At 42.8% G+C, this 22,364-nt stretch overlaps 2 protein-coding genes across 6 annotated transcripts in view; both read right to left on the bottom strand.

The window, feature by feature from the left end:
- LOC135262333 (NHS-like protein 2) overlaps positions 1 to 15,122 on the bottom strand; it is a 36,288-nt gene extending 21,166 nt beyond the window's left edge. Inside the window, exon 1 of the mRNA XM_064349316.1 lies at positions 12,703 to 15,122. Within this exon, the coding sequence (XP_064205386.1) occupies positions 12,703 to 12,979 (277 nt within the window). The 5' untranslated portion in view covers positions 12,980 to 15,122. The remainder of the gene's footprint in view (positions 1 to 12,702) is intronic.
- Positions 15,123 to 15,272: 150 nt separating this feature from the next.
- LOC135262364 (small ribosomal subunit protein eS4) lies at positions 15,273 to 20,945 on the bottom strand. Of its 5 annotated transcripts, none has more exons than XM_064349410.1 (9): positions 20,850 to 20,866; positions 20,635 to 20,739; positions 20,008 to 20,058; positions 19,820 to 19,890; positions 18,822 to 19,002; positions 17,522 to 17,619; positions 16,696 to 16,867; positions 15,863 to 16,020; positions 15,273 to 15,419 (listed from the first exon to the last, which is right to left on the bottom strand). In XM_064349410.1, the coding sequence occupies exons 4-9, from the start codon at positions 19,844 to 19,846 to the stop codon at positions 15,318 to 15,320; spliced, it is 738 nt and encodes a 245-aa protein (XP_064205480.1). In that variant the 5' UTR covers positions 19,847 to 19,890; positions 20,008 to 20,058; positions 20,635 to 20,739; positions 20,850 to 20,866; the 3' UTR covers positions 15,273 to 15,317. The 5 variants fall into 5 exon arrangements, with proteins under 5 accessions (XP_064205480.1, XP_064205478.1, XP_064205476.1 ...); XM_064349408.1 differs by having other exon boundaries at positions 19,820 to 19,897; positions 20,012 to 20,058; positions 20,850 to 20,865; XM_064349406.1 differs by lacking the exon at positions 20,008 to 20,058 and having other exon boundaries at positions 19,820 to 19,897; positions 20,850 to 20,945.
- Positions 20,946 to 22,364: the final 1,419 nt, after the last annotated feature.

The raw sequence follows: 22,364 nt of genomic DNA, 5'->3' as shown, positions 1-22,364 counted from the left end.
CCTGGGTCCAGCGGCTGAGGCAGGAAGGCACACAGCGGCTGTGGCAGGTCAGCTGACCTGACGGGCGCGGGTGGGGGTGCTCCCTCCACACGGCAGGGGGTTTTGCAAAAGCGGCGGTGGCGGCGCTCAGCGCTCCAATGGCAATTCTGTGAGAAACTACATTTGTAACCAGAAGGGTGGAGGATAGATTCCCCAGCACGTCACTGCTGTTTCTCCCTTCAACAAGATGTATTCAACCTGTACTGCTGCAGGAAAAATCCACCTTGCCAGGATGTGACAATGTGTAGTATATTCTAGTGGCCCTGTGTGAAAGAATTGTGTCTTAGCTGCCTTAGAGAGGAAATTTACAGATGGCCATTTTAGCAGAACAAGAACATAAAAGCCCTAAAATGAGGAACAGCTGAACTCAACTCAAATTCTCACACTTTGTGACACTTATCTAAATTACAACAAACTCCCACACCGACCAATGATTCAGTTGGTACTGTAATACTCCACAGATCACAATAGCTGTTAACAACTACTAGTAACTACAGGCCCTATGCAGACTTGGCACCTGCTTACCTCCCCTTTCCCCCCGGTCTGGGTTTAAAGTGCATTACTAGACACCGGTCTCTAATTTAAATGGCCATTGGGGGTTACAAGAATGTTTTTTGCTAGTCAAAGTTAGGTATGTTTTCTAAGCAGGTATTCAGATTCGCTTTGGAAACATACTTATCTTCCATATTGGGAGCCAGTTCCTTGCGTGCACTGAAAAATGGAAATTTCCGCAGGTTAAGGACACGTCATGACATGTTTGACAGGTCATGATAATGGTCAAACAAATTCCCTTTGTTTCAGTACCTGCACCAACACAGGCATTGGTTCAAATGTACAAGCAACAGATATGACAGGTCATAAAACACAAGTCTAAATTTTAGGGGGGATTTGAGTGAATGTAGTATTTAAAAGAACACTAGAAATAACACTTATGTAGTCCTTAGTTAAACAAATATGAGGTCAGGAGAACAGAGGACCACTTACCAAAGAACAGTCCTATTTCCATACCTCATTAATAGCAGATGGAAATTGAACAATGCCAATATCGGGCATATTTAAATTAATTAATAGAAATGTGCACCACTCATTCAGCATCCTACTGCAGCAGACTCTGTTTCTTAGTTTGTGGCAGTGAGCGATCGAAAGACAATTTCTTTATGTTAGTGGCAGTACATCAACATCACCTATTCACCCTGCCTCAATCAGAGAGGTATAATCACAGTAATAATGACAAACTGAAGAATAGGCCTACATGTATCTCATACTCCAAAGAAAAGTGTTTCCTTTTGCTATGGGAGCTATGGACGGGATTTAGGCCCCGTCCATAATGTTTGGTAGTTGGCTGCCCTATGGGCAGCTCCACGTATCCTTCCCCTCGTAACAAAATGGTTTGTTTGAATCCCATTTCAATAGTGTAGCAGCACTCTCTGTGATCCCACGGGATCCTGGCCTTCGTAAGTGATCTGCAGTCATATTTATGGGCACACAAATGTCTCGCTGGGTTAAATAATTGCTCTTTAATGTCATGCCAAGCCGCCCCTGTTAATTCATTGGCAGTGCATATGATATTGCCATGGTGCAGCTTGGACTTTCAAACAAACTGAGCTAATGCTGGAGGGTTGTATTTGCCAAAATACTCAGACAGCTACTTTTATGTATATTAGCTTGAAGCACTATCAAAATTAAACTGAATCAAACTAAATATCCAACACATATATCTGTTAGAATAGTAATATACACAGTATGTTACATGATTTTTAATACTAACCACTGGTGATGCTTGTGTCACGCAACTTCTGGCTGACCACCATTTTAAAACTATAGCTTAAACCTCTGCTTAAAACTGGTTAACCACAGCAAGCCACACTGATTCCACTTCATTCTGAGATCAAATTAGGGGATTTAGAGCTGCTGAAATACTTTAATGAAAACAAAGAGCTTTGCTAAACTAAACACACACACACACACACGCACACACACACTCAAGACACTGATGAAACTACAGATCTAACACAGACCCTGTGCAAATATAAAAAATAAAAAAAAACTGGTCTGCTTAAAGGTACTGTACAAATGCTAAAACCAGAAGGTGTTTTACCGTGTGAAACTCATTATGGGGGGAAAGTGAGCAACACAGGCAAACCACACACTTCCTAAAATGAAGGAATCCAGTATGAGAGTGCCCATGCAATCAGAATGTTGCAAGTGCAAACCAAAGGTTGGCACACTGCTGTTGCACACAGTGTGGCACTGAACCTGCATAAATGACAGAACCCCCCCTCCTCTTCATCTGCCCCCCTGGCCCCTCTATGTCAAGTTCATTAGTATCTCACTGGCATAAAATTTATATGAGGATTAATTCTGAACCCATTAATTTTCCAAAGGAGGCAGGAAGACCTGGAGTGCTTTGCAAATGCTTGCGCCAGCTCTATGACGTTACTCAAGCACACTGACTCTGGGTTCACATAAAAATAGCAAAACACTACGGATTAGTATCAGCATTATAAAAAACACTGGTTTTATACTGGGGGTGGGCTGGTCTGTATACAGGTTTTTGTTGCCACCAGGTACCCTGGCTCAATCAGCTAAGTAGGTCCTAGTCATATACACCAACAGCAGTTCACAGTAAAATTGTTAAATACCGTACAAGAACATTCATAAGCTGCTGTTCATATCACAGAATGTAGCGAAAATATCAGATCATAAAAATGATTAGGCTAATTAAATCACTAAGAGCAGAAACTGTCCTGAAATCCAGAAACAGATAGACTAAGGCCCAGCCTTTCCCAACCCGACTTCATATGCATACTGTAAAAACACTGGTTTTAATGCAGCACACAGTTCTGATGGCACTGTGTAGTTCAGTGTTCCAGCGTTGTACACGGTCGCTGCACACAACCAGTGACGAACAAGTCCTATTGTACAGAAGCCTCCATCCCGCTCACACATGACACACACCAAGTCCCGGTCAGCTTCAAAAAGAGCCAATGCGGTTCCCTCTCAAAAGCTAAAGCAGTGCAGACTTTCTTGATTGTACTCGCGTCTCGCACACAAAACAGCGTGTCCATGCATTTACACACACACTCAAACATTCCCCATTATGTTACATAATACATATATCGATATAATTACATTGTTCGCAGGGGCGGAGCTAGCCTGTCATACATGTGGGTGAGAGCGGGTGCGAGCCAGAGACTGTAAAAAGGTGCGAGCCGAGGCATGAGGAATAGAACGTCACGCTTAGAACAATGCAAAGGTGTCCACTTTAAAGATACAATACTTTTCAACGTCAGCTCTGATTAAAACATAATGTATTATCTGTTTTTAACGCAAACAATACTCATTGTTACTTGTCAACATTCATCACGTTTTACATGAATTACCCATTGATTAACCCGCGTTCACGCAGCTAGCAACTCGGTTGATCAGTTTCCAGAAGTCCATTCATTCCCTATGTAGGTAAGCGACGTCCAGCAACCAAAGTTGCCAGAAAAATGTTGCCCACGATTTCACTTTCGCGGGCACTGCCCGTCAACACAGCCAATCAGAGCTTCAGGCTTGAGGCTTCCTACTTCACCAATATGATACCATAGACATATATAGTCTATGTATGATACAGTTTCGTGAATTATACAGGTCCGCTAAGTGAGGAAAAATGGAGGAACAACTTATTATGGTACAATCGTGTAAAACAGTACAGGGACGAGGGTCTAAAATGACGCATGGACTTAAGTTATAGCTTGGTTGCCAGCTAGCTAGTGAGAGAGTTAGGGAGATCGCTGGGCAGCTAACTAGTACTATTAGTAGTAGTGAGAGAGATATGGAGAGATAGCTAGTGAGCGGGATAGGCAGGTCGTTAGCAAGGTGGCTAACTAGTGAGAGAGATATGGCTACCGAGATAGCATAACAAATAATATTAATGAGTGTCCTGACATAATTATAGAAACTAAAGGAGATGCTATGTGGCTATATGGCACATATACGCAGGGGATGGGGGCGTAAGAACAGACATTCATCTCAAGTAGGCCTACTCTTTTCATGCGTTCATTCAATGATGGGCATGTCTCCGGCAATTAACAGAGTGATGGACATGGGGGTGTGGCTCATCCCCTCTAAGGACCAATAGGAGCCCACGCGCTGCTGGGACAGATAAATAATGAGTGACAGATGAATAATGAGAGCAGGATCTTCCCTGCTCTGAGGGCAGATCTTGCTCTCTTAGTAATAAGTTAATGAAAGCAGTAGAGAAATTGATTCCAGATCAGCAATCACTTGATTTACAGGGATAATCCTCAGGGTAGCATAGAGAGAGGAAAAAGCCTCATCATCTTACTCTCCAACCTGCACACACACACACCATGTGGTAAACCTGCACATGAAGAGCAGTCTACCCTAATGGTTTGCAAAAGGCAATGCTGAATTGTAGAGGTCACTGCAAATACCTATTTTTTAAATTGACAAGAATGAAAAATTAATAACAAACTGATCCCGACAGTATCGACAGCAAAAGCTCAGTCCCATGGGAACACTGTTGTGAAGCACTTTGTGTTGCCATTTGATGTATGAAATGTGCCACACCAATACTGTTAATATGTATTAGATTATTTATTTTTAATTACTATATGCCCCTAGAGTAACAGCATTTCCACTAGATGTTCTTAAATTCCATCCACAGAGATAAGACAAAGAATTCAATTAATTTATGCAGTTATTAAACACATGCACATTTACTCAGTGTCAGTACTCTCATAAATAAAGGTATAGTGGACATATGTTTAAACACATTTCACAAATATACTCTGAAAGTACAGCAATGTTCTATTTGGGTAATAATAACTACCTTTAACAAGCAAAATAGGTACAAATGAATAATGTATTGCTGGCTAGGACTACAATTTTATGTACCTATAGCGTATCACCCCAGTGACAAGAGTTTGTACCTTTTTAGGCACTTTTTTGTACCTTTTGTAAACATGTAATATCTTACCCCATTACATACTCCAAGGTGTATGATGTAGTTGCCTAAAGGCAACATTCCACAAACATGACATTTCACTAACTGAACTTATATTGAATATAATTGAAGAGAGCACTGTACATGGAAGATAAGCAGGTACTTGTCCAAGGAGAGATATGGGGATTTAACCGATCCATCTGCAGACACCGAACTACAGTACACAAACAAAATCAGCACAATAAGATAAACGGAAACTATTATTTTTGTATGTCACTACAAGCCAGAAAACAGTAATCTTATCAAGAAATGTAGGAATGGTTACAGACATATCCTGAGCTAGTGACCTACTGTCACACCCTGATTCAAAACGTGCACGTCAGCCCCATTCACACACACACAGGGCTTGAAGAAAAGGACCATGGGAGCCAGCACTTACAGTATGGCAGACACGCTTGCACACTCGCACGCATGCTCGCAATCATGTGTCCATGGTTACGAGCAAGCCTTTAAATTCTCATCCCCGTCATTCCGAAATTCCAGCTGTGCATCCTAACTTCTTACCTCCAGGGGTACAGTACATTCTGGAAGGCGCTCCCTGCCCCTGCAGATGCTGCTTGGAGGAGGAAGAGAACGCGTAAGAGCTGATCGCGGTGGGTTACGGGTTCCCGACAGTGGGGGCAGATTGGACCTCTAGGAGGCATCGACCCGCTTTACAGATTTAAGAGCAAGAGACATCTGGTGGGTGGGATTATGCTAATTAGCGGTGGTTTAATCACATGCACTCCCGTGGAGTAGCACACAGACCCAGATTACGGCCCACCCAGACCCTGATTTATAGCCCCTCCAGTGGTCACACACTGGTCACCCTCCACACAGATTACCCAAGTACCTTTAAACCACCCACGTTCCATAAATCTACTCTGTTCATGGGAGCTTTTATCTTTTATTTGTTCTGTAGCACATCCCCCCCACAGAAACACACATTCACCACAGGATTACATAACTACATTATACTGCACTCATCAGACGGAATTCCTGGGGGAAGCAGTGCATTGTGGGTATAGGTAAACTTGGTGTAAGTATCCTCAGACTAAGAGACAGAATTAGATTAGGTGTTTTTAGGAAGTAGGAAGTCAGGTTGATCTGGGGTATTTAGAAGATGATTCTGATGGAATACTTGTGCCAGGATGCTTGGATCAAGCTAAAATACTCACCTCATCCAGAGAGCTCAATAAAGAGTGGGGGTGGAGGGGCTTCAGATGGGATGGGGAGATGTAGGTTATAAATAGAGACGCCCATCTCATTTCTGTTTAAGAAGAACCCATCCCAGGTGAGAAATCTGGCTCATTTTGCCCCCGTCCCGACATGAGTCTTGTTTGATTGCGTAATACTCTAAGTGGGAAACAAACTCATCATTTCCCCCCACCTGTGGGGCTTCCTGCTGAGAAGGATTAACCCCCCCCCCCCCCACTCTACTGCTTACAGGCAGCCAACCCCCACCTGTGCTGGGCGATTCATACACACACAGACAGGCAGGCTCACACACACACACACACACATACACACAAACATATATGCACAAGCATACACACACGCACACACACACATATATGCACAAGCATACACACACGCACACACACACATAGGCATAGGCATGACTGGAAAAATACACACACATGCACACACAAACACGTGTCCACACTTCATCCACAGTTATATTTCAAAGAGGTTAGTGACCCCCCACCCACCAGCTCCTCCGCACTGTTCATCACCACCGAACGCAGAACACCGGGGTGACACGTGCAGTCCATTCACTGCATTACAGCATCTACCCCATCATACTCACTGCAGTCTACCACAGTCTACCAGCTGCCGACCCTTGGATTTACAACCCTGAGAGACTAATCATCTGTTTAAATTAGCTTAGCAGACTTAATAGCTCAGAGTCAGTTATATATCTCACAGGCTCCTATTGGCCTTCAGTTATACATCTCACATTTTACACATAACCTATTTAGACATCTAATGCCTATCTAAAAAACACATTCAGCCAGGTGAAGTCCCTTGCCCAATGATACATAAGCAGAGCCACAGCAAAGATTCAAACCCATAACAATTATTAATCCAGAATTACTAAACCACAGTGGGATTGGCATAGTATGTTTTTTCCATTAGGAGCTCATGTGAATCTACATAAAGAAGTCATTCGCGTGAAGTGTACTTAGCTCACAGCAAAGAACAGTGCTTGCTAAATCATGGCCTGTCCTACTCTGCCCTCTAATGGCATTACCGCAAACTGCATACAACTCAAACTACAGTTAAAATTCAGATACAGTGGGAATTATTGAGAAAAACAAAGATATTGTGTGGCAACAGAAAAAAGGGATCATTGCACCACCGATTACTAAATAATGAAACTGACTTATTTTTAACCCATTGGAATATTGGCCTTTAAAAATAAAACATGTAAGATGTATTCTGAAAGATATCGTTTATGGTTTCCTCACTTGTTTCCTCAAGTTTTTTTAAAAAACAATTCTCTTAATCATGACAATAACTGACACAAGACATAAAACTGTCACCCTTCGCAGAACAATTGCATTTACAAAATGGCATCCTTTTCTCAAAACTACAAACACATACAGTGGAAGAATAAATAGCAGAGGTGGTCAGCCCTGATATTGGACAGCCACTGAGTCAGCTGGTGTAACTGTTACTTAAAATGTATATGATCAATTTAAGCAACTAATTACACAGCTTATTCATCTCACCAAATTTATTTTATCTCTGATTGGCTCTCTGTTGGTCAACTAACCCTGTGGCTCTCAAGGAGCAGGGTTGGCCACCTATGATCTATAGCCTTCACAAATGGTTGATTGTGATGTGCAAATATCTTAGTTCAAGATAAACTAGACATACCACCTCGTGGTTGTATGCCTCCGCCAACCAGTCGCCAGTTTGAATATAAAATGTCGTCACTTCATCATTTTATCCTACTAGACATTTGTGTGAGACTTTGTCATAATTAGTGTATGAATTCTTGAGTTATGGCCAAAAACGTGATTTGTGAGGTCACAGTGACCTTGACCTTTGACCACCACCAAAATCTAATCAGTTCATCCTTGAGTCCAAGTGGACGTTTGTGCCAAATTTGAAGAAATTCCCTCAAGGCGTTCCTGAGATATCGTGTTCACGAGAATCGGGACGGACGGAGGACAGCCCGAAAACATAATGTCTCCGGCCACGGCTGCGTAATAATTTACCAAATATCTCAAAATAAATTGGTCTTCCCTGGTTTTTTGGAAATAAATGAAATACACAACAAATATTTTAAATGAAAATTAATAGTTTATGTATTGGACCCAGGTCTTTGACAGAGTATTTTCTTGCCCCTGTTACCTTTGGTTTGCTCTGTGGAGGTTTAGGTCAGGGTATACCATGAAGTGTATTATGAAAATCCATTGTAAAATGCACTATATAAATAAAATATGATTGATTGATTGATTGATTGATTGATGAAACCTGAATCTTACAAAAGTCTACTGATTCTTGATTATAGTTTATTATCTTCTATGTCTAGCCACACATTTTCATGCACATCACAAAAGTATGTTGGCCAAACAATGTTGGAAGACAAGTTAGAAATGTCTGAAGTGTGGGATCTATGCTTGGCAGGCTTTGGGACTGATATTATCACTGGACCCTTTAGTGCAGTGAAAGTCGGACCTGGAGGCCCCTGTGTATGCTGGTTTTTGTTCCAACCATAATTGCAATCCCAGAAATTTAACAAGCTGTTAATTTTTTCTTAATTGGCTGCATTTTATGTTTTAGAAGGATTATTTACTCTCTGAAACCACGTTATGCCAGAAATAGCTATGCATGCAACGAAGAATAAAATTTCCACGTTCATATTGTGCTATATTGAACCACTGCTTTAGTGTACTGAAGAGAAGCAGCCTGTAAAGATCCAATAGAAACATTCTCCAATACCAAGATAAATTCCTCAACAGAGTTGGAAAGGTGAAAAGGGTGGGAGGAACACCATTGACATTTGCTGCTTTACCTTAAGCAGTTAAAATATGCGTGCACTACAATAGGAGCTCACAGTATCCTGGATGATAAAAAGGCTACTCTGGATTTGCCCCTCAACAGAATCTTGTGCTTCTGTAAGCAGCTCAGAAAGTTAGTTGAGAAAATACAATAGACACAGTAAGGGTTTTCAACTGCATGTTTATGTATAATTCCATTGTTGCCTATAGTTGTGCACCTTATGATATTCCCACCATCTTGTCCTAGGACTTAAATTTGTCCAATGGTGGTTTCTGGCACAATAAACAATTGTGGCTCTGGTGTAATTTGATAAGATTGTTGATCTTGGAATCCATTGACAATCTTGCACACCTCTAGCATCTGTCCTCCCCACAACTCTTTCTCTCACAGGTTTTATTGTTTTAGTCTTGACAAAGACTGTCCCTCTGTCTAAAATACCTTTGGACCGACTGGTCAATGCACACTTTTAATGAAGTCTTTGAAAGGCTTAACAGAACTGCAACTAATTACACTCAATTGCCAATGCATGAACAATTTGCAAATCAAACATAACAAGATTAAATAGCCAGGTGTATGAGGTCAGGTATACTCAAAATTACACCATTAACTATTTTTTTACTATTATACCTGATGTGCATTTGAGTGAAACAGTTTTATCCTTCAAGAACGTTTGACGCTGCCGCGGAGTTTTGAAATATCTCGCGGCAGCATCGGGCCGGAAGAGCAAGAGAGCGGTCACTCACAGAGCTGGCATTCTGTTCTTGCAGGAGGAGGCAGAGCGGTGCCAGCAGACCCCAGGCCTCGTGCCCACACACCTATGGCACTCTTCCCACCGCTGGCACATCTCCATGGTGACAGATCAGCTCGCTCACGACTCTGACACATAACACTGCCCGCTGAGGTAACGCGCAGAATAGATAAATTAAAACGACTAAATGAAATCGTAGGATCGACCGACCACGACCGTACCCACACACACAAACCTGAAATAAACGTTTGCATCTTTAAAAATTCTGATAGATTGTGTCCAGTCAGTCATTTGACCTGATAAAACTTGTTCGGCTCCCTTCATGTGTCATCCAAGTATACAACCACTGAAGTTATATATACACCAACCTGTATGCTGGATGAAAAATAAGGGAAACAGGTGAACAGTAAAAAAAAGACAATTATCTCCAACATAGGGACAGCAGGTCTTTTGACCTTTAAGCACACAGTCCCAATAACACAGCATTTCACTATACTGTGCAATGACCCAAAATTGTCGCAAATTAATTTCTGGGAGAGAAGCTAGGAAACCCAACAGAAAAAAACATTACAATGGATGATATTCATGCAGCCCCTTTTAGGATCTCAATGCAGTGTACGGTGAAGAGAAGAGAATACCTCAACTATTACCAATTGGAAAACTCACCTTGCTGACACAACTCACCTTGCTGACACATTTTCGACGGAAAAAAAATCACCACATACCAGGTGAAGTGGAGAGGGAATGACTATTAAGTCAATCATATTAGGGGAAGATTAGATTTCATACTGAGAAAACCATTTTGGGAAATTGCTCTATGCTCAACATCATTGACCCCCAGTTCTCTGGAGCACAATCAGAACCTCTGGCTAATCCTAGTGGGGTATCTGAGTGTAGTGATCTCCGCATGGCCAATACGTGCCTTTCCCAAGCGTGGCCAGGAATCCCAAAGGGTGTTCCATAACCAGCCGTAGTGTCACATTGGGGATGTAGGGTTTCAGATAGCAGGTTCCTCCCTCTAGTTATTTGGATGCACTGTACCTGCATCAGCTGTGTAAACTATTCAGCAGGTAAAATGAAGCAATTTATTTCTGCAACTTTGCGGAAACATATTGATTTATTTACTTTGGCATCCCACACACATACACACACACACAATCGCACACTCACACATACAGACATTGGCATGTGCTCAAACACACTGCTTCCGCCCACTTCCCTGTGCTGCCGTGGTACACAGTCTCCATGGCAATGATAGTTAGGATCAGCAAAGAAGACAGCAACTAATCCTAACTACCATCAGCTTGGAGTATTAAAGAACCCTGTTAATATTACACCCTACTATGCACATCATATCTGCTCTGCAAAGCTTTGGGGACATTACCATATACTGTATCCACCTTCAAAGTACCCCTGCCAACTGCTGCACAGATAGCATCTGAGTATGGCGTATTTACTCCATGCAACAGTCAGGAGACATACATATTAACAGTCACATAGCATTCATGCTTCATGCGTCAAATGCAGGAACAGTACTGCTGTTCCAATATCCCCACACACACACAAAAAATACATGGACAAAATACCTATCTAAAGACACATGGAAAAATAGAAAGGCCTATGGTCCAGTATTTCTTATGGTTTCCCAAACTAACTAAAGTGGTGTGTCCTAGCAAGGGAATTAAACAATATCATGTTGCACGGCCAGTGACATCACAGTGGCTTCCTAACCTGCCCTGGCATGGGCAAACCTTCAAATCTAAGAACAATTGGTCAGACATTCCTAGAACTCTGAACAATGAACAGAGAAAAGCCGTACACAAATCCGCATTCTACTGTACATGAACAGAGACTCCCTCCATAACGAGCCCCTAAGGGTTGACAAAAATTAAATGTATTAAAAAAGGTAATATAATACAGGAAAAACAGGAGACAAACAGAACAACAGAGGGCGCCCTGTTAGATTTAGTTTGGAGCGTCACCTGGACTTCTTAAACTTTGACCTAAGAAGCTGGTTGACAAACAGTAAACAGACCGATGAACATTCGATTTCATTTATTTGTAGCATCGTTCCTATAATAAAAATCGTGGCGTTAACATGATTGCTAAAGAGGGGGCGAAAAAACCCAAGCGCAGCTGCGAGGCGTCTCCGCCAACGTTTGCGCAGGACACTTTTCTGTGTCTAGAAAATCAAATAACTGTTAAATAATTGGCGTACAAATACATTTAACTATTAAGCTTAATTCAGTAGCCTTCTTGAAACCATCAGTATCAAATAACATGCGTAATGCGTAATGTTTTGACTCTCTCAAAAAGTCATAAAATATCTCGTAAACAATAAATAACAATTATGTCATAGAGACAATCTATATCCTTCAAACTGTTACCTATGAGGTTCTGTTTGTTCACAGAGGTTGAAAGCAAGATGCGCATTGCGAGACTTGTTCGGGCTATGTGACATAGAAGAATGCGTATTTTCAGCTCGCACGCGCCGATTGAGCAAAAAGTAATGTTTTGTTTAATCATTGAAATAGCAGCTTTTTCAAACTTTTTGGAGGCGCTGAACCAAAAATGTAGTACTTTTAAAATAATAAAGCACTTAAATTACATGTTGGGGTTGGGAGATTTTGTGCAAACACTGAATGAATGATACACTCAAACACGGAAAATGTTATTAATACCCCGATTTATTTTGGGTAGGCCTAGAAATGTCATCTTCCATATCGATATCTGGCCCTATATAGCACATAATCTGACTATGTATTCGTGAGATTTATATTCATCAGACGCTTTCATACACATAAAGACCATAAATGGCTATTAATTATACAGTTATGTACACGGAAAATGCACCACACAGTTGAGTCGCGGAGAGGCTTCTGTTGACATAGTTTTTGAAAGAACTTACTCAGTGGTGGCCGCTTGGTGACCAGAACCGAAAGGTGTTTTTGCAGACTGACAACTTTGCTCTCCAACGTTCTGGACCGAAGACACACCGATGCAAGTTCCCCTTCCAGCTCCTCCAGGATACCGACAGACTGCCTGGATAAATCCGAAAGCTGTCGGAGAACGGAGCACAGAGCAAATTCACACACATCCACCAGATCCGAGAAGATAACTCGCTGCCTCTTCGTGTCAGCTTTACAGACATCTTTAGGGACAATTATCCTTTTACAAAATGGCATTTTGTGCTTGTCCTCAAACGCTCCCCAAGTCCTCTCATCTGACGCGAGTGCAGGCAGCCAGTTTACAGCCACAGTATAGTTGTGGAATCTGGTTTCTTGCGTTTATTTCCATCAGAATTGCATGTCCAGTTCCTAAGAACAGCGCATTCATCCAAAACGGATACCTCCAATGGTATGGTTCAGATCTACGCTAGTCAGCTTGTGTTTAGAGAGCGCGCATAAATCTCCCAATGACCACAGCGCACGGACTGCGTTACTGTAATGACTCGAAGACCGAACGTTCTGGCCAACTGGTGTAATGCAAACGCTGTACGAAAAATATTTCATGAAAAAAGTACTAAAATATGTTTAACCCAAATAGATTATATATATCAATAGTCCATCTTGGTGTGCTTTTTATCATTATTTTCCCCAATAAGCAGTTTGCAAAGTCAACATACAGCGCTCCAGGCTCGAGATTGGACAGCAATGAGATACAATGCGGTCATTTTGGTAGCCTTCCGGATACAGAATACGGGGAAGCTCCCACTGAGGGAGGGATGGACTGTGGGCCACACCCCTCATCGAAAGTTTTCTTCAAAGTAAAATATGAAAGAAGAACAGAAATCAGAGATCTTCCCGTTTGTAAGCCCAAAGTGTTCATGGCTCGCTAGATCAGCAATCTTTCCCAACAGCCTAAGAGAAATGCGATATGATCACCAGTCACTACTCCAAAATTGACTTTGAGTGAGATATTTAACCTGTGATATCCTGGTCTATAAGTAATGACGTAAAACATCAGATGTTGTGGAGTAGAGTGTTTGCTTGTCACATTTGACACCATAGTTATCAAACCCCTTAAGGCAGGGGTGCACAAGGGCCAACCCATTTCTGGATTTTGAGCCAATTTTTGCTTTTAATTCTCCCAATCATAATCATATCTAACCAGCTACAGCCACAGAATGCAACTGCATCCCAATGATTGTACTGTGCTAAAGTACTGCAGTGAACCAGTGTAGTTTATGGAGTTGACAGAAAATTAAGACTAAGGTAATCGGTTGGAACAAAAACCAACGCACACACTTGCTCTGCAGGACCAGAGTTGTGTGGCCCTGTCACAAAGGTATTGCAACACACTGGCTATGACTGATCTGCAGGAGTGTAACACTCAAACCGCCACAGCCTGTCAGTGGGAGGGAGACACTTGGCTTCTTAGTCACGGCTCCAAAACCCGAGGGAATCAAGTGTGTAACACGCACACAAAGTCACAAGCAAACATACACCCACGAGCACATTCCCAAACCCACACACATACATGGTTTCCACTAGCAGGAATATTACACAGGTAGTCACTGCCTAATCAGTGCGTGGTCCACATGCTCGCGCTTCCTGAAATAGCAGGCTGCAGGGCGTCTCAGGCGGTGGGGTCCTGCAGGGTGTGTTATTGCTGCCCTGCCCGCAGGAAGACCAGGCTGTGACCAGGCCTCAGCAGGAACCATATGGCCTCAGGAATAAAAAGTACATCACATACACATGCCAGACCCATATGTATATGTATAGACACACCACACAGACACACACACATTACACTACGAACACCGATATGAATGTACACACACACACACACACACACAACACACACACTGGAGGGTGTAGACATGCTTGTCTATGTTCAGTAGTGTGTGTATTGGTGTTTGTGGGCGGTACTTGGGATCCTGATGGCAAGAACCCAGGTACGACACACACACACACACACATACATACACACACACCCACACTAGACAGTACACTCACCCATAAATGTGTACACAAAATGACTACAATCCACACACATACACATGCACACACGCACACACAAACATATGGAAGGATTTCCAGTTCTAAAAAATGGGTAAAAGGGTGGAGATACAGGAGAAATAAAGCACCACTGAAACAGTTTGGGCACCGGCCACAATTCTTGTGGAATTCTGGCTCTAGTGATTCAGAGCCACTTCAATTTCCACATAATCTGAAGGAGTTCCTCCTGAAACTGCCTTACATGGGTCTCAGAGGAGAGATCACAATATAGAGGTGATATTCAATCTCCAGTACAACCCCAGCCAGATGTTAATACGAGCAAAGGCTACAGGAGCACAGACGTAAGCAGAGGCCTCCCTCAATAGGTCAGACCCATCAGGCATTATCCAATCAGGACTCTCCTTCTGACAGGTGACACTAGGACTGAACCAGTTCCACTTTGTGGCGACACAGAGCTTTGACCTCCATTCCAGCTCAGACCTCCCCATCTCATTGAATAAGGCTCCAGAGTCGCGCGTGCTGGGGATAAATAGAGTTTTATTTGACGTCAGTGGTGTGGGGCTCAGCTGCTCCCCTGCTTGGCGGCCAGTCTCTTGTCCCTCTCCTCAGCAATGGTGAGCCGGATGCCCTTCCCGCGCGGCAGGGACACCCACGGCTTGTTCCCCTGTGGGGGGGGTGGGGAGTCAGCGTTAAATCACTCATACCCATCAAGTCTGAACTCACTATACACCCATTCTGTCTGGCTTTCAATCTAAGAACTTAAACTTCCAGTTTTAATGTCCTCATCTTTCCCCTATGTTTCAATTTCAAATTTTAAAAAAGTAGGTCTCCATCCACTTCACAAGCTCATCTACACCTACCTTCTCAGCCAAGAGTACACCTACTACCAACACTCTCACCCCTGTTCTATACCTACATTCTCTGACCCCAGCACTGCACCTACACTCTCTCTACCTGTACGATACCTACACCCTATCACCCCTGTACTATACCTACACGCCCTCCACCTGTACTATAACTATGTCCTCCAGACCAGTACTCTACCCACACTCTCCGGGTGTACTATACGCACACTCCCCCTCTCCTCTGCTCTGTGGTTTGGCTCACCTTGCCAATGACGAAGATGTTGGACAGTCTGGTCGCAAAGCTGTTTCCAGTGCTGTCCTTGACATGCACCACGTCGAAGGAGCCAGGGTGCTTCTCCCTGTTGGTGATCACGCCGATCCGCCCCAAGTTAGCACCACCGGTCACCATGCACAGGTTACCTGCAGATCACACGCATATGAGAGGTGCCACACTCACAGGGGTGAAGAGGTCGGAGGTCACCTGCCGGATGGCGATTTACCACGGGGGTTTAGGCTCGTTATGGCAGAGCGCCTGAATGGATGGCAGCTTACAGTCACAGGAGGAGCATGAAATAATGTGTCTCCAAAACCAAAGCTCGCTTGTGAAAATTCATTCATGACATCGCACTGACTGACAATCACTTGATCACTACATGACATCACAATCACTAAGCAGATGCTCGTATCCAGAGCGACATACAGAAATGATTAATGAAGCAGAACAGTATCACATGAGGCCTTGTAACGGGGTGTGTGGGCGTGTTAGAAAGGTTACTGAAGGACTCCTGGCAGGCCAGAAATCAGAGGAACATGAAAGAAATCACCTCAAGCTGTGCAATCTCACAGAGAGAAGAACAGGCGGGATCAGCAGGAGTGGTGAACAAAGCAACGTTAAATACAGAACTATATAAATGATGTTACTTTAAACCAGGGGCTTTCCAAAACTTTTCTGATCCAGGGACCCCCCCACCCAGGCTGAAAAGCATTCAGGGGACCCCCATCACAAGTTAAATAGCATTATATGAAAACCCAGGCTTTAAACCCAGTGAAAACGGCCCGTTGCCGTGGCAGCGATCGTGGAGTATTTTCGCTCACCCGTGTCAAACTTGATGAACTCCGTGATCTTGCCGCTGTCCAGGTCGATGCGGACGGTGTCGTTAACCTTGACGAGGGGGTCGGGGTAGCGGATGGTGCGAGCGTCGTGCGTCACCAGGTGCGGAACCCCCTTTGTGCCGATGATGAGCTTCCTTACCTTGCAGAGCTTATACTGCAAGCAGATCAGAAAAATACAGCGCTCCCATTTAGGAGCATTTGCGCCTGAAAACCGACATGTGGTAACTGGAGAAATAATTTAGGCGCACATTTACTGTACTAATTGGCATGTATTACTGTGCTCACAAATTACTCAACTTAGGAGCATGTGCTCCTTGGAAAACATGTTTTTAGAGCCCTGATTTAACATGAATAAGCAGAATAACATTCTGTTTATTGGTTGTGGGGGGTTGTGACAGAGAACCGGGGGGTGGGGGGCATTGTTCTCACACTCACTCCCTCACACACACACACACTGCTGTCCTCTCTTGGGCCCTATCCAGTAACAGGGCCCCTGAAAGCTTTCCCATTTTCCCTGCAGACTTTTTTGTTTTGCATAGCTAATTTGGTTTGGTGTTTTTGTCATGTTACACATATGCTGCCTGCTTTGTGAATGTTGTAATTCAGGCCTGGGATAATTACACATATAAATCATTTGCATAAATGCATGTTCTAAAGCATTGTAAGTCACTCTGACTGACACATGAATACATGAAGTACTGATACTGATACATAATGATACTTATACATAATGTAATTCAATGTAAACATAACATTAAAAACGATCTCGTTCAGCTGTGACCCCATGAACCCTGCTACCCATCCTCACTTTGGCTTCCTCTGCTGTGATACGGTGGACAGTGAAGCGGCCCTTGACGTCATAGATCAACCGGAAGTGCTCTCCGGTTTTCTCAATGCTGATCACGTCTGGAACCAAAGTGCACAGAGCGTTACTCAAACTAGTGCATTACTCAGATCAGAGCATTAATTAAACCCACTTTACTGAAACTAGAGCATTAATTAAACCCCGTCTTTACTCAAACAAAAGTATTAATTAAACCCATTCTTTACTCAAACCTGAGCATTAATTAATCCCACTGTTTACTCAAGCCAGAGCATTAATTGAACACACTGTTAACTCAAACCAGAGAATGAAATAAACCCAATCTTTACTCAAACCAGAACATTAATTAAACCCACTCTTTACTCAAATCAGAATATTAATAAAACCAATTCTGTACTAAAACTAGAACATTTATGAAACCACAACTTTTTCTTAAGAACTTCACACAAATCAGAAATAACAAAGCCCCATATGCAAAGACAATGGAGTACTTTCAACAAAACAACACCTAACAAGGCAGCCCAGTGCAATCCAATCCCAGCACTGTTCGTGAGCTGGTGGGAGTTTATACTAAAACTCATTTACACTTAGTCTGGCACCCCCTGCCTGGAGAGTTAATGACAGCAGATTCTGGGTCTCCTGCCAGCACGTTCAGCACAGGCAGTGAGACAGACAGCTAAAGATGGGTCCTGCAGTGCGGCAAGTGATGTGAGCCTTTCATCCACTCGACAAGCCAAAACAGCTTGTGTGTCCATGAATGAACAATTACGTACAAGCGACACCTCCCTTGATAATTTGCGCTCACTGGGGTGCAGTTTGAGCTTCTGAAGGAACAAAAAAAGTATCTTAAAAGTAAAAGACTATGCATTTTTGAAACACTGCTGTATGCATCCACTTGTCAATAGCAGTAGCAGTTAAGTTGAGAGGTGCAATCATAAAACCTTAGAGCCATCAGAGACTGCATCAAATTAACCGCAGACACCTGATCTTGGATCACAAACGTCACACACTCAGCTGCACAGATAATGCACCCAAATAATGTCCATTGTGTATCCTGAGGTGTGGAGTTTCCACTTCTTCCACAAAGCTGTTGTTGGTAGAGAAGCAAGATAACTCACAAAGGTCGCCCAGTGACCATGCGACTACTTAGCTAATATCTAACATTTCAGCGAAACCATGTCCCCACAAGAATCTGCATGAAATGCGCATAGCGCAAGGATGGTTGAGGTCGACAGATGATGCTTGGAATTCTGGGAAAACTCAAGAGTGTCTCGCCGGGCCTCACCCATGAAGCCCGTGGGGTAGGTGATGTCGGTGCGGACCTTCCCGTCGACCTTGATGAACCTCTGCATGCAGATCTTCTTGACCTCGTCTCCAGTCAGAGCGTACTTCAGCCTGTTCCGCAGGAAGATAATGAGGGGAAGGCACTCGCGCAGCTTGTGTGGGCCCGTGGACGGGCGGGGGGCCTGGGGAAAAAAGGCACAGTGTGGGCTCCAAAAGCAGGGGGCACCACGCGGATGGTGTGCACTAAGCTTCATCATCCCCGTGTGTGTGGACACTGTCCACAGCCGACTATGAGAGTCTACAAAAAGTCTTCGCTTTGGAGTTATTCAAATTGTATTTTGTGTTTTTAGATCAGAAACATCTGAATTGCCCCTATACCAGCCAATGTAAAGCTGGCTCATCATCAGAAACTTAAGTACCTAAAACATTCTTCAACGCTCAAAAACTGTCACAATAAAAATATACACTAAAGCCAAAAATAATAAAATAACATTTTTTTAAATATCCCAGAAAGAAAGAATTACCAACCCATGCCTCAAAGACTAGGCTATATAACGACTGAATGGTGCGTTGGCTTCTCATAAATAATCGTAGAAAGGAAAGACGGGAGCCCACACTCTTAATGAATGTCTACGCAACAAAATCATTTTCATTTTTATTCCTATTTGGACAGAAACAGACATGTTCCGGCCTAAGTCCTCAGTGTCTTGAAGTTCTTCGCTTTGTCCAAATAGGAATAAAAATGAAAATGATTTTGTTGTGTAGACATTCATAATCTATATCTGTTCATTAAGAGTGCGGGCTACCGTCTTTCCTTTCTATAATATCCCAGAAAGTGAATTATCTCTTTAAAAAACTTGGAGAAATATAATATCAGCATCTGACTGCTGTTAAGATCACCAGCTTAATGACTACATGCAAAATTTGATTTGTACATAAATTGGACTAAACTAGCACTGATTGACAAAAAGACATGTTTTACCACCGTTTGTGACTTACGAAAATCCCGGTCAATTTATCCAGCATCCAGTGCTTCGGCGCTGCCACGCGCTTGAGGTGCTTCTTTGGTCCTCTCGCCTGAAAAACATCAAAGAATGATAAACGGACAGGTCACGCGCCAGACGGACCGCTTTTAAAAAGCAATCAGATGCAGAACTTATCTCAAAACCCCTAGGAAGTGGGTTCACTAACCTGCAGCTCATCGTGTGAGCCATCAACCCGCAACTAGTGTTGACTACCTGCAGACGGCACAAATTAAAAGCTTCCTCCATCCCATCAGTAATCTTAATAGCAACCCCTACTAATCTGAACAAATAAACACAACCGCGACTAGTCTGAACAAATAAACACAACCGCGACTAGTCTGAACAAATAAACACAACCGCAGGAGAACAGAAACGAATTTGTTAACGTTAACCGTGAACACGTTTGTAAGCAGTTTCCAGGCACTCCTAGTTAACGAGCAGGTTACTACGTGTCACCTTGCTCGCCGATTAACTACGCTGTGAACCTACTGCTAGTAAGCGAACTACGGCACATTCATCGGTAAAACAATAGCCAGCCACCAGTACGGCGCCATGCATGCTTTACAACTATATTCCATGCAATTGCTTCTAGGAGCAACCGGCAACAGACAATATTTTTTTAATACATCTAACTGTGAAACAATGCATTATAAAGATCTAATACGCTTTGTGTTAACATTAATAAGAAGATGTATACGAGTGATATTTAGGTATTGACACAGAATGGTCCTTAGACAAAAGCGATGTTTAAGGATGAATTAAATTTATGAACTGAGTAAATTATCTCACCATTGCAGTGCCTCCGTGTTAAGACTTCTAACTTCCTTGTCAACAAGCAAGACGCGGAAGTCAAGCGAGTACTGCAGGCGATACGACTTCGCAGATGTCTGCCCACTAGCGTGAAAAGAAAAAGCAGTGCGCATGCCTTAACAGATCTTCCGTTTAACATTTGAAATAGGCGACTTATTCAATATCTAATCGCAATTGTTTTACCAAATCTTTACCCCTTCTGACGCTGGATGTTTTCATCTACCACAGGCAAGAAAACACGTTCAGACAATCAGCATTAAACCCATCTAGGCTCACTTTGCCTTCTGCATGTCAAAACGGTGTCAGCTCACTCACCATTCACTCACACACTCATACCTATGGGCAATTTAGAGTCTCCAATGAGCCTACCTGCATGTCTTTGGACTGTGGGAGGAAACCGCCTGGTAAAAAAGAAAAAGAAAATATAAAACTTGACCCTCTACCCTTTTCGTGTATCTTGATAAACTTCGCCATGTAGCCCTTGTTTAGAACCATTAAACAGAATTCCATTGTAAACAGACAACTAACCTCTCTTCTTAGAGAATGGTTAAAGAATATGGTTAAAGAAAGACCTCTTCTGTGTGATTGCATGGCTCCATTTTAGAGATGTATCTTCTGCAGAGGCATGTGCATCAGAAACTGCCCAATTATTTTTGACCTGACTGACATAAATGATTTAATTTAACTCACAGTTCTCATTTCAGTGTTAAAACACATTCTCTGGAGTCTGGGTGGAGTGTTTGCTAACACCTTCCTTGCAGTTGTCACCAGTGGTTTGTAATTTGTTTCAGCCCACACTCTTGCCATAAATGTACACATATAATTTCTTAGACCATAAGACAAAATTAGGGGTTCTTTTCTCTATTTGGACATAATCACATTCAAAGGCGGTTAGTGTCATAGAAGCCCATATCATGTCACCATCTAGAGTCAAATTGTTGCAATAGCACTCCTCAATTCCTGTTTTCAAGGCATCTTCAGATCTTTGAAAGCTCTACTTACCATGTTGAACGCTGTATCCAATTCCTCCTTGCATTGTGCCTCTCTAATGTCTTTCCCCGGATTAAGGCATCATCAGTCTTGGCACCTGGCACATTTGCTGCACTCTTCTATAAAAAAACCCTCAGATACTGAGGGCAATCCAAAAGATAATATTTTAACACTAGCAAGGAGTTCACACCCTTCCACTTTCCCACTTAAAAGCAAATTTTTTCATAAAACATTTCATTTTCAAAAATATTTGGCCCTAGCTAAGTCTCCACTGATACCACCACTTGTTCTTTTCACGTATTTGTTCAGCTCTTGGGTCTATGCATGATCTGAGTGAACTGTGTTTGTTACCATCATAAGTGAGTGCTCTCATTATTGGCTCTACCACCTCCGTGATTATTTCAGGGATTCTAGTGTATGAAGCTGTGCATTAAGCCCCATTTGATGTTTGTAACTTGTTTGTCTTGTTGGGTAACTTTGTGTTTTATACAAGGTCCCACATGTAAAAAGAGATTTCAATCTCAATTGGGTATTCCTGGTTGCTAAAAATGAGCCTTAACTATCCAGGTATGCTTGTGATGTTGGGACATGAGGTACAGGAGCAGAAATGGGTGTGCTGTCCATTCAGCACCTCAGGTGCACTCACTACCTAGGAGAACTGCAGGACCACGGACAGTGCCAACCTCACTCACTGGCATGGAAGCAGCTGTTTCTCACTG

This window comes from Anguilla rostrata, chromosome 9 (genome assembly GCF_018555375.3).
Source record: "Anguilla rostrata isolate EN2019 chromosome 9, ASM1855537v3, whole genome shotgun sequence".
In the NCBI taxonomy this organism is placed as follows: domain Eukaryota; kingdom Metazoa; phylum Chordata; class Actinopteri; order Anguilliformes; family Anguillidae; genus Anguilla; species Anguilla rostrata.
This window is presented reverse-complemented; position numbering and strand designations above follow the sequence as displayed.